At 37.4% G+C, this 17,500-nt stretch overlaps 1 protein-coding gene across 4 annotated transcripts in view; it reads left to right on the top strand.

Annotated features, from left to right (window-relative positions):
• LOC109879714 (transcription factor 4) overlaps nucleotides 1–17,500 on the top strand; it is a 351,270-nt gene that overhangs the window by 181,510 nt on the left and 152,260 nt on the right. For all 4 annotated transcript variants that reach the window (XM_031826057.1, XM_031826058.1, XM_031826059.1 and 1 more), the window contains exon 7: nucleotides 3,230–3,291. In XM_031826057.1, the coding sequence (XP_031681917.1) occupies nucleotides 3,257–3,291 (35 nt within the window). In that variant the 5' untranslated portion in view covers nucleotides 3,230–3,256. The remainder of the gene's footprint in view (nucleotides 1–3,229; nucleotides 3,292–17,500) is intronic.

The following is a 17,500-nucleotide window of genomic DNA, read 5'->3' as shown; positions in this document are numbered from 1 at the left end:
ACGATCTTTATGAAACATGTTTGTAGTATCCTTCCGTGTTGTATGTGACACAACACGCTTTGTAGTATCCTTCCGTGTTGTATGTGACACAACACGCTTTGTAGTATCCTTCCGTGTTGTATGTGACACAACACGCTTTGTAGTATCCTTCCGTGTTGTATGTGACACAACACGCTTTGTAGTATCCTTCCGTGTTGTATGTGACACAACACGCTTTGTAGTATCCTTCCGTGTTGTATGTGACACAACACGCTTTGTAGTATCCTTCCGTGTTGTATGTGACACAACACGCTTTGTAGTATCCTTCCGTGTTGTATGTGACACAACACGCTTTGTAGTATCCTTCCGTGTTGTATGTGACACAACACGCTTTGTAGTATCCTTCCGTGTTGTATGTGACACAACACGCTTTGTAGTATCCTTCCGTGTTGTATGTGACACAACACGCTTTGTAGTATCCTTCCGTGTTGTATGTGACACAACACGCTTTGTAGTATCCTTCCGTGTTGTATGTGACACAACACGCTTTGTAGTATCCTTCCGTGTTGTATGTGACACAACACGCTTTGTAGTATCCTTCCGTGTTGTATGTGACACAACACGCTTTGTAGTATCCTTCCGTGTTGTATGTGACACAACACGCTTTGTAGTATCCTTCCGTGTTGTATGTGACACAACACGCTTTGTAGTATCCTTCCGTGTTGTATGTGACACAACACGCTTTGTAGTATCCTTCTGTGTTGTATGTGACACAACACGCTTTGTAGTATCCTTCCGTGTTGTATGTGACACAACACGCTTTTCAGTATCATTTTTACGTCTGATATGCAGCAAACATTAATAACAAGGTTTCTCTAGTTTTATATGTTACTTTTACTAATGTTAATAACTTAATAGTGTTCATAATTTTTAAGGGGGCAAGTTGGTCCATTTCTCAACAGATATTTCATAAGGTCTCAACAGTTATTTCATGATGTTCTCAACAGTTATTTCATGATGGTCTCAACAGTTATTTCATGATGGTCTCAACAGTTATTTCATGATGGTCTCAACAGTTATTTCATGATGGTCTCAACAGTTATTTCATGATGGTCTCAACAGTTATTTCATGATGGTCTCAACAGTTATTTCATGATGGTCTCAACAGTTATTTCATGATGGTCTCAACAGTTATTTCATGATGGTCTCAACAGTTATTTCATGATGGTCTCAACAGTTATTTCATGATGGTCTCAACAGTTATTTCATGATGGTCTCAACAGTTGTTTCATGATGGTCTCAACAGTTATTTCATGATGTTCTCAACAGTTATTTCATGATGGTCTCAACAGTTATTTCATGATGGTCTCAACAGATATTTCATTGTGTGTGGCGTGTGTATATGTGTACGGTGTTGGTGTGTGTGTGTGTACAGCGTCTGTATGGTGTGTTTGTGTCTGGTATAGCTGTAATCCAGCCTACAATGGCCTGGCCCTATAATTAACACTATTATTGGTGTGTGTGTGTGTTGAGAACTGGAGTGTTAGTCCTCTCCTTGTCCATCAGTCACTATGTAATGTTTAATGGCTACTTGGTTAAAATAAATACAGTATATCATATTCCCAGTTTATGATGCAACACAAACTTTATAAGAGGTTTTAAAAATAGGTTCTATGTGACTCAACGTTCATTGACTAAGGCATTGTTGGTAGAATAGATGGATGTCGTTCAATGTATGATTACTATAATTCATCAATATAGTTCTTGGTAGTCCAAAACATATTGTTACCAGGTTGGGGCGGCAGGGTAGCCTAGTGGTTAGAGTGTTAGACTAGTAACCGTCAAGGTTGCAAGTTCAAACCCCCAAGCTGACAAGGTACAAATCTGTCGTTCTGCGCCTGAACAGGCAGTTAACCCACTGTTCCTAGGCTGTCATTGAAAATAAGAATTTGTTCTTAACTGACTTGCCTGGTTAAATAAAGGTAATATCACAGCTGGCTTCGTTTGTTGTTTGCTTCCATCCATTTGCCAATCGAGCTCCTCAGTTTCAATGACTCAATATTTTGGACAAAAAAACAGATGAATCTAACCAGGGCTGGAAATGACAACGCTATCAAACTAGCATGGACAATGATCACAAGTCAGTCATAATGTGGGTAATAGGCTAGTTTACCTATTTATGTAGCTGTGTATTTAGCAAGCCAAATACAAGTTAAATACACAGAGCCTAACATTAGGTAGCTAGCTAGGTGCTGGGAGGATGTTGTCATTGGACAAGGTTGTGAGGCCAGTTGGACAAATTCTCTAAAACGACATTGGAGGCAGTTTATGGTAGAGAAATTAACATTAAATCACCTGGCAACAACTCTGGTGGACATTCCTGCGGTCAGCATGCCAATTGCATGCTCCCTGAAAACATGACACATCTGTGGCATTGTGTTGGGTGACAAAACTGCACATTTTTAGAGTAGCCTTTTATTGTCCCCAGCACAAGGTGCACCTGTGTAATGATCATGCTGTTTAATCAGCTTCTTGATATGCCACACCTGTCAGGTGGATGGATTATCTTGGCAAAGGAGAAATGCTCACTAACTGGGATGTAAACACATTTGTTCACAACATTTTAGACAAATAAGCTTTTTGTGTCTATGGAACATTTCTGGGATCTTTTATTTCAGCTCATGAAACACGGGGCCAACACTTTACATATTGTGTTTATATTTTAGTTCAATATAGATACTTTATACTTTATTTCATACATTGTACAAACGTCTTAAGATGTAAATGTAAATGTGAGAACCCAAATCTTATAGCACATAGTGCAGTGTGTGTGTGTGTGTGTGTGTGTGTGTGTGTGTGTGTGTGTGTGTGTGTGTGTGTGTGTGTGTGTGTGTGTGTGGGTGTGTGTGTGGGTGTGTGTGTGTGTGCGTGCGTGCGTGTGCGTGTGTGTGAGAGAGTTTCTGTAGCATTACAGATGTCTGTTTTGGTGTGGTATAGTGCTGCCTGGAAATGTAATGCTGAAGCACGATAGCACGTTTTCTACGTTATACACACAGCAGAGCTAGAGAATCACGTCACGTCGCTAGCAAACGCTGTTGGGGTTTGGGTCGTCTCTGTGTTTCCTGTTGGGTTATGATGATACCTACCCTTTAAAGTTTTGTACGAGACATGGGGGCAGTTTAGAAGGTTTTTCCGTCCTATTGTTGAGGAAAAGAAGTGTTCATTGTCTTTCTGTCTCCTCTCTACCCAGGTAAAACGGAGAGAGGATCCTACTCCTATGGAAGAGACTCCAACCTACACGGGTGTCATCAGGTAAATAGATTAAGCAATAAAGCCCGGGGAGGTGTGGTATATGGCCAATATACCACGGCTAAGGGCTGTTCTTAGGCACAACGCAACGCGGAGTGCCAGGACAAACACCTTAGCCGTGGTATATTGGCCATATATATATATATATGTATGTATGTACATATATATATTTACTACACATCTACCATTCCAGTGTTTAATTGCTTCTCCACCATGGCCTATTTATTGCCTTACCTCCCTTATCTCACCTCATTTGCTCACATCGTATATAGATTGACTGTATGTTTGTTTTACTCCATGTGTAACTCTGTGTTGTTGTATGTGTCGAACTGCTTTGCTTTATCTTGGTCAGGTCGCAATTGCAAATGAGAACTTGTTCTCAACTAGACTACCTGATTAAATAAAGGTGTTCTCAACTAGCCTACCTGGTTAAATAAAGGTGAAATATATATTTTTAAAATATAAAAATATATATATATGTAAAAAATGTAAAAATGAATGTTTTGTCATACCCGTGGTATACCATGGCTGTCAGCCAATCAGCACTCAGGGCTCGAACCACCCAGTCTATAATACTGAATAGATAATTTGAGGATGAAACATTTTGTGAGTTGCTCTTCAAATGGGCTCTGAGTAAATACAGCATCACATTTACTTTGGAATTCTGAACATCCACCTTCCTCAGTCCTGTTTCCTGTCATGTGTCGTTGGCACGGGGACAGAACTTGGCCTGTCGTTGGCATGGAGATAGAACTTGCACTGTCGTTGGCATGGGGATGAAGCTTGGCCTTCCCCTCTGTGCCCATGTCCTTCAGCTCTCTCTGTCTCTCTCTCTCTCCTACAGTACTGTACACTAGCTCTAAAACAGTACAAAACAAGGTTGCCTTTCCACGTGCTGATATACTATTACTGATATACTATTACTGGCATACTATTACTGACATACTGACATACTATTACTGATATACTATTACTGACATACTATTACTGATATAATATTACTGATATACTATTACTGACATACTATTACTGACATACTATTACTGACATACTGATATACTATTACTGACATACTATTACTGACATACTGATATACTATTACTGACATACTATTACTGACATACTATTAACTACATTTCTATTATGCCTCCTAAAATCTGTTCTTGTCATGGGCTCAGGCTGAGGTAATACCTGTACTAGTGGTAGTGACCGACTAACATGGGCTCAGGCTTAGGTATTACCTGTCCTAGTGGTAGTGACCGACTAACATGGGCTCAGGCTGAGGTATTATCTGTCCTAGTGTTAGTGACCGACTAACATGGGCTCAGGCTGAGGTATTACATGTCCTAGTGGTAGTGACCGACTAACATGGGCTCAGGCTGAGGTATTACCTGTCCTAGTGGTAGTGACCGACTAACATGGGCTCAGGCTGAGGTAATGCATGTCCTAGTGGTAGTGACCGACTAACATGGGCTCAGGCTTAGGTAATACCTGTGCTAGTGGTAGTGACTGACCAATAATATGACTAGCATTATCATCAACTAGCATGGGATGCTAATATGACTAGCATTATCATCAACTAGCATGGGATGCTAATATGACTAGCATTATCATCAACTAGCATGGGATGCTAATATGACTAGCATTATTATCAACTAGCATGGGTTGCTAGTTTGACTAGGATTATCATCAACTAGCATGGGATGCTAATATGACTAGCATTATCATCAACTAGCATGGGATGCTAATATGACTAGCATTATCATCAACTAGCACGGGATGCTAATATGACTAGCATTATCATCAACTAGCATGAGTTGCTAATATGACTAGGATTGTGCCTTTAGCTACTGGATGATGAAAGAAAGTTGATATGAAAACCAATAGAACAGGAGAGAGATGACATAGTGGTGGGTCCAATAGAACAGGAGAGAGATGACATAGTGGTGGATCCAATAGAACAGGAGAGAGATGACATAGTGGTGGATCTAATAGAACAGGAGAGAGATGACATAGTGGTGGATCTAATAGAACAGGAGAGAGATGACATAGTGGTGGATCTAATAGAACAGGACAGAGATGACATAGTGGTGGATCCAATAGAACAGGAGAGAGATGACATAGTGGTGGATCCAATAGAACAGGAGAGAGATGACATAGTGGTGGATCCAATAGAACAGGAGAGAGATGACATAGTGGTGGGTCTAATAGAACAGGAGAGAGATGACATAGTGGTGGGTCTAATAGAACAGGAGAGAGATGACATAGTGGTGGATCCAATAGAACAGGAGAGAGATGACATAGTGGTGGGTCTAATAGAACAGGAGAGAGATGACATAGTGGTGGGTCTAATAGAACAGGAGAGAGATGACATAGTGGTGGATCCAATAGAACAGGAGAGAGATGACATAGTGGTGGGTCTAATAGAACAGGAGAGAGATGACATAGTGGTGGGTCTAATAGAACAGGACAGAGATGATATAGTGGTGGATCCAATAGAACAGGAGAGAGATGATATAGTGGTGGGTCTAATAGAACAGGACAGAGATGATATAGTGGTGGATCCAATAGAACAGGAGAGAGATGACATAGTGGTGGATCCAATAGAACAGGAGAGAGATGACATAGTGGTGGATCTAATAGGGAAGTAAATGGAAACATACATAAATAAATCAAATCCGTCCAAAATACTACACCAGATAGCCTGACTTAGCCACAGAGGAATCGAGGATCATTAGCTTATTTAAAATAATAAAATATTTTTTTCAAATCACATAGCTCGTAGGCCTATGCCTGTTGGGTAAGCCCACAGTTTGGCCAGCGCGCATGGCAACAGGCCTAGCTGATTATTGAGTTGTGGCTGTCAGTTAAAAACATGTAAAATATGTGTGAAGATAATGTTAGCTTGAGTATAATTTAAAATGTTTAGACAAGAAGAAGGGGGAGGGCTGTGTGGTGATGATATAAGCCAGTGTCTCTCTCCAGAAGGGCTCTGCTGTCTCCCACCAGTTCTGTCATTCATTGTTTCATTGTTTCATTCGTTTCATTTTGATCAATTCTCAATGATATAAGTGTCACCAGTAGATAATCCCTGTCATTTGGTTACATTAGTTTATGTTAACTCCTGTATCTGGAGTGGAAACGGTTTTTACAGAGTTCACAACCTGCTACACTTGCAAATTTTTTTTTTGGGGGGGGGTTTATTTAATACCTATTATTTAGAAGATTTGTAAATGTTTTCATTGTCTCTTGTTTGGAGTCAATGTGGTCACCTGAGCGTGTGTATAAGTACCTGCCGGGCTGCTCCATGGAAGTGTTAGGAACAGTTTTTTTTTTTAACACATCACGTTGTGACGTCTCATGGGTTAACTTTCAACTTGTAGATATTTTTATTTTTAATTCACAGTTTTATGGTTAACCACGTGACAATGATTTTGAGAAACAAACAAAAAAACATTATTATTGAAATTAAATTGTTCCACAAATAAATACACATAAACAAATTGTAACTGAATGGTAGGATAAATAAATGGTAGGATAAATGGTATGATAAATAAATGGTAGGATAAATGGTATGATAAATAAATGGTAGGATAAATAAATAGTAGGATAAATGGTAGGATAAATAAATGGTAGGATAAATGGTAGGATAAATAAATGGTAGGATAAATGGTAGGATAAATGGTATGATAAATAAATGGTAGGATGAATGGTAGGATAAATGGTAGGATAAATAAATGGTAGGATAAATGGTAGGATAAATGGTAGGATAAATAAATGGTAGGATAAATGGTAGGATAAATGGTAGGATAAATAAATGGTAGGATACATGGTATGATAAATAAATGGTAGGATAAATAAATGGTAGGATAAATAAATGGCAGAATAAATGTTAGGATACATGTAGGATAAATAAATGGTAGGATAATGGTAGGATAAATTCATGGTATGATTGATTAATGGTAGGATCAATGGTAGGATCAATAAATGGTAGGATAAATACATGGTAGGATAATGGTATGATAAATAATTGGTAGAATAAATGGTAGGATAAATAAATGGTAGATTTAATGGAAGGATAAATAAATGGTAGGATAAATGGTAGGATAAATAAATGGTAGGATAAATACATGGTAGAATAAATTCATGGTAGGATTGACTAATGGTAGGATCAATAAATGGTAGGATAAATACATGGTAGGATAAATGATAGGATAAATGGTAGAATAAATGTTAGGATAAATAAATGGTAGGATAAATAAATGGTAGGATAAATGGTCCGCAAACTGGAAACTCATGGGCCACCTATGATGTCTTTATAAAATAATTGGCTCCACATTCTCAATGGTGGGATTTTGCCTATAAGCTTCTTTTGAAGCAAGGACATACCTCATAATATTAAAATAAAATAAAACATTAAGTATGTTTTCAAAATGCCTACTGCCTTCCTGCTCACGGTGCAACGTGGTGTCTGGTGCTGATTGCCTGTTGCCTGCACTTGAATGGTGACTGGTGAATGGTGAACGGTGACTGGTGAATGGTGAATGGTGAATGGTGAATGGTGAAGGGTGACTGGTGAATGGTGAACGGTGAACGGTGACTGGTGAATGGTGACTGGTGAATGGTGAATGGTGACTGGTGAACGGTGACTGGTGGATGATGACTGGTGAATGGTGAAGGGTGACTGGTGAATGGTGAACGGTGAACAGTGAATGGTGAAGGGTGACTGGTGAATGGTGAACGGTGAACGGTGACTGGTGAATGGTGACTGGTGAATGGTGAATGGTGACTGGTGAACGGTGACTGGTGGATGATGACTGGTGAATGGTGAAGGGTGACTGGTGAATGGTGAACGGTGAACGGTGAATGGTGGCTGGTGAATGGTGACTGGGGAATGGGGAATGGTGAATGGTGACTGGTGAATGGTGAATGGTGACTGGTGAATGGTGAACAGTGACTGGTGAATGGTGACTGGTGAACGGTGAATGGTGAACGGTGAATGGTGAATGGTGAAGGGTGAATGGTGAATGGTGAATGTTGACTGGTGAACGGTGAATGGTGAAGGGTGACTGGTGAATGGTGAATGGTGAACGGTGACTGGGGAATGGGGAATGGTGAATGGTGACTGGTGAATGGTGAAGGGTGACTGGTGAACGGTGACTGGTGAATGGTGAACGGTGAATGGTGAACGGTGACTGGTGACTGGTGAACGGTGAATGGTGACTGGTGAATGGTGAATGGTGACTGGTGACTGGTGAATGGTGACTGGTGACTGGTGACTGGTGAATGGTGAATGTGAGGCAAGCTTCAATTGGCAGTAGAGAAATAGAAACTATATATTTTGTTTCTTTAAATCGTGCACAAAAAATGTTTTTAACATGTGATTGCATTTAGAAATGTGTTTAACATGTGATTGCATTTAGAAATGTGTTTAACATGTGATTGCATTTAGAAATGTGTTTAACATGTGATTGCATTTAGAAATGTGTTTAACGTGATTGCATTTAGAAATGTGTTTAACATGTGATTGCATTTAGACATGTGTTTAACATGTGATTGCATTTAGAAATGTGTTTAACATGTGATTGCATTTAGAATAGTTGCGCAGTGAAACACATGTTTTACTCCAGCAGCAACCTGCCGAGGAGCTGCGGGGAGAAATGCCTCTCAGAATAGTCTCTGCGCTGTAGACTGTGTGCGAGTGATAGTTGTGTTGGATAAATAAGATACATGATGACTAACAACGAAAATACACAGGCCAATTTAATTATATTACATTAAACAAATGATGGACCGATAAGCATGACGGTGAAGTGTATTCACATTGACTGGTATCAATGAATAAAAAAGATTCTCTTGCAACGGGATATTTTTTTTCTCTCTCTCTTTTTTGACCAACAACAGATTTATTTATCTGCTTTTCATTTTTTTATCGTCCTAAAGCCGGAAACCTTGACAAACACACACACACACACACACACACACACACACACACACACACACACACACACACACACACACACACACACACACACACACACACACACACACACACACACACACACACACACACACATATACACACACACACACACACACAATGGAAAGCCCTCAGTTCTTGTGAACGGCATTCTGTCTGGGATCTAGTTACTGAGGGGTCATGGGGTCATGGAGAAGGGCGACCTGCGTGTGAGGGGAGCCGTTCATAACATCCTGTTCGTCTGTCTTCCTCCTCACAGCCAAACCACATGGAACACAGTCTTTAGTATATTTTCACAGGAACTTCTCTTTACGGTCCTATTTTAGTACGTCGACAATCTAAATCAAGCCGTTCACATCTTCCACAGTTTTATTGTAGTTTGAAATGTTACATGAATTACGTTTGAATTATTTCCCTCCACAAACGAGCGTCTCTCTCCTCACCTAAACTTGTGTTCAGGTGTTAATTACCCCCTTGTAGCTGAGCTTCCAAAAGGCCTGTTAGGTGTGTGTGTGTGTCTGTGTGTGTATGTGTGTGTGTGTGTGTGTGTGTGTGTGTGTGTGTGTGTCTGTGTGTGTGTGTCTGTGTGTGTATGTGTGTGTGTGTGTGTGTGTCTGTGTGTGTATGTGTGTGTGTGTGTGTGTGTGTCTGTGTGTGTGTGTTTGTGTGTGTGTATGTGTGTGTGTGTGTGTGTGTGTGTGTGTGTGTATGTATGTATGTGTGTGTGTGTGTGTGTGTGTGTGTGTGTGTGTGTGTGTGTGTGTGTGTGTGTGTGTGTGTGTGTGTGTGTGTGTGTGTGTGTGTGTGTGTGTGAAGGAGGTGGGGTACGAACAAGCGACACACACACACAAACACACACACACATACACACACACACACACACACACAGGCAGACACACACACACACACACACACACACACACACACACACACACACACACACAGACACACACACACAGACACACACACACATACACACATACACACACAGACACACACACACACAGACACACACACACACAGACACACACACACACACACACACATACACACACACACACACACACACACACACAAACACACACACACACAGACACACACACACACACACACACATACACACACAGACACACACACACACACACACACACATACACACACACACACACACACACACACACACACACACACACACACACACACACACACACACACACACACACACACAGACACACCCGAGGGGGTTGCCATGACTACATCTTCGTGTCCCACCTGTCTCTTATGGTGGGCTCTGTCAGCAATACCCCATGCTGTTCACACACTCTGTCTCTCCCTCTCTCTCTCTCAATTCAATTCAATTCAAGGGCGTTATTGGCATGGGAAACATGTGTTAACATTGCCAAAGCAAGTGAGGTAGATAATATATAAAGTGAAAATATAAAGTGAAATAAACAATAAAAATGGACAGTAAACATTACACATACTGAAGTTTCAAAACAATAAAGACATTACAAATGTCATATTATATATATATATATACAGTGTTGTAACAATGTACAAATGGTTAAAGGACACAAGATCAAATAAATAAGCATAAATATGGGTTGTATTTACAATGGTGTTTGTTCTTCACTGGTTGCCCTTTTCTCGTGGCAACAGGTCACAAATCTTGCTGCTGTGATGGCACACTGTGGAATTTCACCCAGTAGATATGGGAGTTTTTCAAAATTGGATTTGTTTTCGAATTCTTTGTGGATCTTTGTAATCTGAGGGAAATATGTCTCTCTAATATGGTCATACATTGGGCAGGAGGTTAGGAATTGGAGCTCAGTCTCTCTCTCTCTCTCTCTCTCTCTCTCTCTCTCTCTCTCTCTCCTCTCTCTCTCTCTCTCTCTATAATAACACTTGTTGGATTTGAGATCTCTCGTACCAAGTCCTGATTTCCTTCCGTCCTTGGAAGTTCTGAGAGATTTCCTTTGATTGACTCAGAATTAGTCCAAATCCTGATATTTCACATAGCCTGGGTGTGTGTATGTGTGCGTTCATGCTTGTGTGTGTGTGTGTGTGTGTGCGTGCACGTCTGTGTTTCTGTTGTGTGTGAATGTGTGTGTGTGTGTCTGCATTAGGCTGTGTGTATGGAAAGGGACTCGACAGCTCTCCCCCTCCTCCCTCCTCTCCCCTCCTTTCCTCCCCTCTCCTCTCTCCCCCTTTCCTCCCCTCTCCTCTCCCATCCTTTACTCCCCTCTCCTCTCCCCTCCTTTAATCCACTCTACTCCCCTCTCCTCTCCCTCCTTTTCTCCCCTCTCCTCCCCTCTCCTCTCCCCTCCTTTACTCCCCTCTCCTCTCCCCTCCTTTCTTCCCTCTCCTCTCCCCTCCATTACTCCCCTCTCCTCTCCTCTCCCTCCTTTACTCCCATCTCCTCCCCTCTCCTCTCCCTCCTTTCTTCCCCTCTCCTCTCCCCTCCTTTCTTCCCCTCTCCTCTCCCCTCCATTACTCCCCTCTCCTCTCCCCTCCTTTCTTCTCCTCTCCTTTCCTCTCCTCCCCTCTCCTCTCCCCTCCTTTAATCCCCTCTCCTCTCCTCTCCTCTCCTCCCCTCTCCTCTCCCCTCCTTTAATCCCCTCTCCTCTCCCCTCCTTTAATCCCCTCTCCTCCCATCTCCTCTCTCCTCCCCTTTCCTCTCCCTTCTCCTCCTCCTCTCCCCTCCTTTCCACTCCTCTCCTCTCCTTCCTGTCTCCTCCCCTTTCCTCTCCCCTTCTTTTCTCCCCTCTCCTCTCTCCTCCTCCTCTCCCCTATTTCCTCTCCTCTCCCCTCCTTTCCCATCCTCTCCTCTCTCCTCCTCTCTCTCCTCTCCTCTCCTCCTCCTCTCCCCTCCTCCTCCTCTCCCCTCCTTTCATCCCCTCTCCTCCCATCTCCCCTCTCCTCCCCTCTCCTCTCCCCTCCTTTCATCTCCTCTCCTCCCCTCTCCTCCTCTCCACTACATGGTTGTTATTATTCTGCCTATGTGTGTGTGTGTGTGTGTGTGTGTGTGTGTGTGTGTGTGTGTGTGTGTGTGTGTGTGTGTGTGTATGTGTGTGTGTGTGTGTGTGTGTGTGTGTGTGTTTTGGAACATGTGTGTGTTATGATGTTGATTCTCAACAGCTGTTTTCCAGTCTCTTCAGATCCACTGTAGTTCTTCCCTGGAGACGATCTGGCATAATTTAGACACATCTGCTAGCACGAATAGCAACGTTATTTAATTTGATTATTGATTTCCACACTTGCTAAAAACATAGTTTTACAAAAAAATTATAGAGGATTTCATGTGTGGTAAGTAAACGTGGATGTGGATGTGTCAGTTTGTATGACAGGCCAGGCAGCCGACTGTTAGTATGAATACTGTCTATTCGTACAATGCTTAAAGCACATTTCATCTCTAGATGTGTCTGGGCCTTCCTGGTGTTAAACCTTTCCTCTCTAGATGTGTCTGGGCCTTCCTGGTGTTAAACCTTTCCTCTCTAGATGTGTCTGGGCCTTCCTGGTGTTAAACCTTTCCTCTCTAGATGTGTCTGGGCCTTCCTGGTGTTAAACCTTTCCTCTCTAGATGTGTCTGGGCCTTCCTGGTGTTAAACCTTTCCTCTCTAGATGTGTCTGGGCCTTCCTGGTGTTAAACCTTTCCTCTCTAGATGTGTCTGGGCCTTCCTGGTGTTAAACCTTTCCTCTCTAGATGTGTCTGGGCCTTCCTGGTGTTAAACCTTTCGTCTCTAGATGTGTCTGGGCCTTCCTGGTGTTAAACCTTTCCTCTCTAGATGTGTCTGGGCCTTCCTGCTGTTAAACTTTTCTTCTTCTACATCAAACGCTAGAGCAAAGAGTAACAGCTGTTGGTGGATAGGGAACAGGGAGGAGCTGTCACCAAGTGTCTTTGAGCTCTCCTGTCACCCACCCCGCCTACTCTACCCTGGAGTGTGTGTGTGTGTGTGTGTGTGTGTGTGTGTGTGTGTGTGTGTGTGTGTGTGGGTGTGGGTGTGGGTGTGGGTGTGTGTGTGTGTGTGTGTGTGTGTGTGTGTGTGTGTGTGTGTGTGGAGCTGTCACCCTGCCTACTCCTCTGCAGCGCTCCACTCTGCTCCCCTGTCTACAACCACTTATGCTGAACCAACCTGATGGGAGGGGTGTGTGTTTAGGGGGTGTCTTTAATTTAAGTGTTACATAGTGTTAAATAGTGGTATATAGTGTTATATAGTTCTGTATAGTTCTATATAGTGTTATACAGTGTTATATAGTGTTATATAGTGTTATATAGTGTTATAGTTCTATATAGTGTTATATAGTGTTATATAGTGTTATATAGTGTTATAGTTCTATATAGTGTTCTATAGTGTTATATAGTGTTATATAGTGTTATTAGTTCTATATAGTGTTATATAGTGTTCTATAGTGTTATCTAGTGTTATATAGTGTTATATAGTGTTATAGTTCTATATAGTGTTATATAGTGTTCTATAGTGTTATATAGTGTTATATAGTGTTATAGTTCTATATAGTGTTATATAGTGTTATAGTTCTATATAGTTCTATATAGTGTTATATAGTTCTATATAGTGTTATATAGTGTTATAGTTTATATAGTTCTATATAGTGTTATAGTTCTATATAGTGTTATATAGTGTTATATAGTGTGATATAGTGTTATATAGTGTTATATAGTGTTATATAGTGTTATAGTTCTATATAGTGGTATATAGTGTTATATAGTGTTATATAGTGTTATATAGTGTTATATAGTGTTATGTGTTATATAGTGTTATAGTTCTATATAGTGTTATTATAGTGTTATATAGTGTTATAGTTCTATATAGTGTTATATAGTGTTATATAGTGTTATAGTTCTATATAGTGGTATATAGTGTTATATAGTGTTATATAGTGTTATATAGTGTTATATAGTGTTATATAGTGTTATAGTTCTATATAGTGTTATATAGTGTTATATAGTTCTATATAGTGTTATATAGTGTATAAGTGTTATAGTGTTATATAGTGGTATCGTTCTATATAGTGTTATATAGTGTTATAGTTCTATATAGTGTTATATAGTGGTATATAGTGTTATATAGTGTTATATAGTGTTATAGTTCTATATAGTGTTATAGTTCTATATAGTGTTATATAGTGTTATATAGTGTTATATAGTGTTATATAGTGTTATATAGTGTTATAGTTCTATATAGTGTTATAGTTCTATATAGTGTTATAGTTCTATATAGTGTTATATAGTGTTATTATAGTTCTATATAGTGTTATATAGTGTTATATAGTGGTATATAGTGTTATATAGTGTTATATAGTTCTATATAGTGTTATATAGTGTTATATAGTGTTATATCGTGTTATAGTTCTATATAGTGTTATATAGTGTTATATAGTTCTATATAGTGTTATATAGTGTATATAGTGTTATAGTGTTATATAGTGTATAGTTCTATATAGTGTTATATAGTGTTATAGTTCTATATAGTGTTATATAGTGGTATATAGTGTTATATAGTGTCATATAGTGTTATAGTTCTATATAGTGTTATAGTTCTATATAGTTGTTATATAGTGTTATATAGTGTTATATAGTGTTATAGTTCTATATAGTGTTATATAGTGTTATATAGTGTTATAGTTCTATATAGTGTTATATAGTGTTATAGTGTTATATAGTGTTATATAGTGTTATATAGTGTTATATAGTGTTATAGTTCTATATAGTGTTATATAGTGTTATAGTTCTATATAGTGTTATATAGTGTTATATAGTTCTATATAGTGTTATATAGTGTTATATAGTGTTATATAGTGGTATATAGTGTTATATAGTGTTATATAGTGTTATATAGTGTTATATAGTTCTATATAGTGTTATATAGTGTTATATAGTGTTATATAGTGTTATAGTGTTATATAGTGTTATATAGTGTTATATAGTGTTATATAGTGTTATAGTTCTATATAGTGTTATACTAGTGTTATATAGTGTTATATAGTGTTCTAGTTTCTATAGTGTTATATAGTGTTATAGTGTTATATAGTGTTATATAGTGTTATATAGTGTTATATAGTGTATAGTTCTATATAGTGTTATATAGTGTTATATAGTGTTATATAGTGGTATATAGTGTTATATAGTGTTATATAGTGTTATAGTTCTATATAGTGTTATATAGTGTTTATAGTGTTATATAGTGTTATATAGTGTTATAGTTCTATATAGTGTTATATAGTGTTATAGTTCTATATAGTGTTATAAATGTTATATAGTGTTATAGTTCTATATAGTGTTATATAGTGTTATATAGTGTTATATAGTGTTATATAGTGTTATATAGTGGTATATAGTGTTAATAGTGTTATAGTTCTATATGTGTTATATAGTGTTCATAGTGTTATTGTTCTATATAGTGTTTCTATAGTGTTATAGTGTTATAGTTCTATATAGTGTTATATTAGTGTTATATAGTGTTATAGTTCTATATAGTGTTAATATAGTGTTATATAGTGTTATATTAGTGTTATATAGTGTTATATAGTGTTATATAGTGGTATATAGTGGTTATATAGTGTTATAGTTCTATATAGTGTTATATAGTGTTTATATAGTGTTATATAGTGTTATATAGTGTTATATAGTTCTATATAGTGTTATATAGTGTTATATAGTGTATAGTTCTATATAGTGTTATATAGTGTTATATTATATAGTGTTATATAGTGTTATAGTTCTATATAGTGTTATATAGTGTTATATAGTGTTTATAGTTCTATATAGTGTTATATAGTGTTATATAGTGTTATATAGTGTCATAGTTTCTATATAGTGTTATATAGTGTTATATAGTGTTATATAGTGTTATATAGTGTTATATAGTGTTATAGTTCTATATAGTGTTATATAGTGTTATAGTTCTATATAGTGTTATATAGTGTTATATAGTGTTATATAGGGTTATAGTTCTATATAGTGTTATATAGTGTTATATAGTGTTATATAGTTCTATATAGTGTTATATAGTGTTATATAGTTCCATATAGTGTTATACAGTTCTATATAGTGTTATATAGTGTTATATAGTGTTATATAGGGTTATATAGTGTTATAGTTCTATATAGTGTTATATAGTGTTATGTAGTGTTATATAGTGTTATAGTTCTATATAGTGTTATATAGTGTTATATAGTTCTATATAGTGTTATATAGTGTTATATAGTGTTATAGTTCTATATAGTGTTATTAGTGTTATAGTTCTATATAGTTCTATATAGTGTTATATAGTGTTATAGTTCTATATAGTGTTCTATAGTGTTATATAGTGTTATATAGTGTTATAGTTCTATATAGTGTTATATAGTGTTCTATAGTGTTATATAGTGTTATATAGTGTTATAGTTCTATATAGTGTTATATAGTGTTATATAGTTCTATATAGTGTTATATAGTGTTATAGTTCTATATAGTTTCTATATAGTGTTATAGTTCTATATAGTGTTATATAGTGTTATATAGTGTGATATAGTGTTATATAGTGTTATAGTTCTATATAGTGGTATATATGTTATATAGTGTTATATAGTGTTATATGGTGTTATATAGTGTTATAGTTCTATATAGTGTTATATAGTGTTATATAGTGTTATAGTTCTATATAGTGGTATATAGTGTTATATAGTGTTTATTAGTGTTATATAGTGTTATATAGTGTTATAGTGTTATAGTTCTATAATAGTGTTATATAGTGTTATATAGTTCTATATAGGTTATATAGTGTTATATAGTGTTATAGTGTATATAGTGTTATAGTTCTATATAGTGTTATATAGTGTTATAGTTCTATATAGTGTTATATAGTGGTATATAGTGTTATATAGTGTTATATAGTGTTATAGTTCTATATAGTGTTATAGTTCTATATAGTGTTATATAGTGTTATATAGTGTTATATAGTGTTATAGTTCTATATAGTGTTATATAGTGTTATATAGTGTTATATAGTGTTATATAGTGTTATATAGTGTTATATAGTGTTATATAGTGTTATAGTTCTATATAGTGGTATATAGTGTTATATAGTGTTATATAGTGTTATATAGTGTTATAGTGTTATTGTTATATAGTGTTATATAGTGTTATAGTTCTATATAGTGGTATATAGTGTTATATAGTGTTATATAGTTCTATATAGTGTTATATAGTGTTATATAGTGTTATATAGTGTT

Source organism: Oncorhynchus kisutch, linkage group LG6, assembly GCF_002021735.2.
Source record: "Oncorhynchus kisutch isolate 150728-3 linkage group LG6, Okis_V2, whole genome shotgun sequence".
Taxonomy (NCBI): Eukaryota; Metazoa; Chordata; class Actinopteri; order Salmoniformes; family Salmonidae; genus Oncorhynchus; species Oncorhynchus kisutch.
Note: the sequence above shows the minus strand (reverse complement) of the source record. Positions and strands in the feature narration are given on the sequence as shown.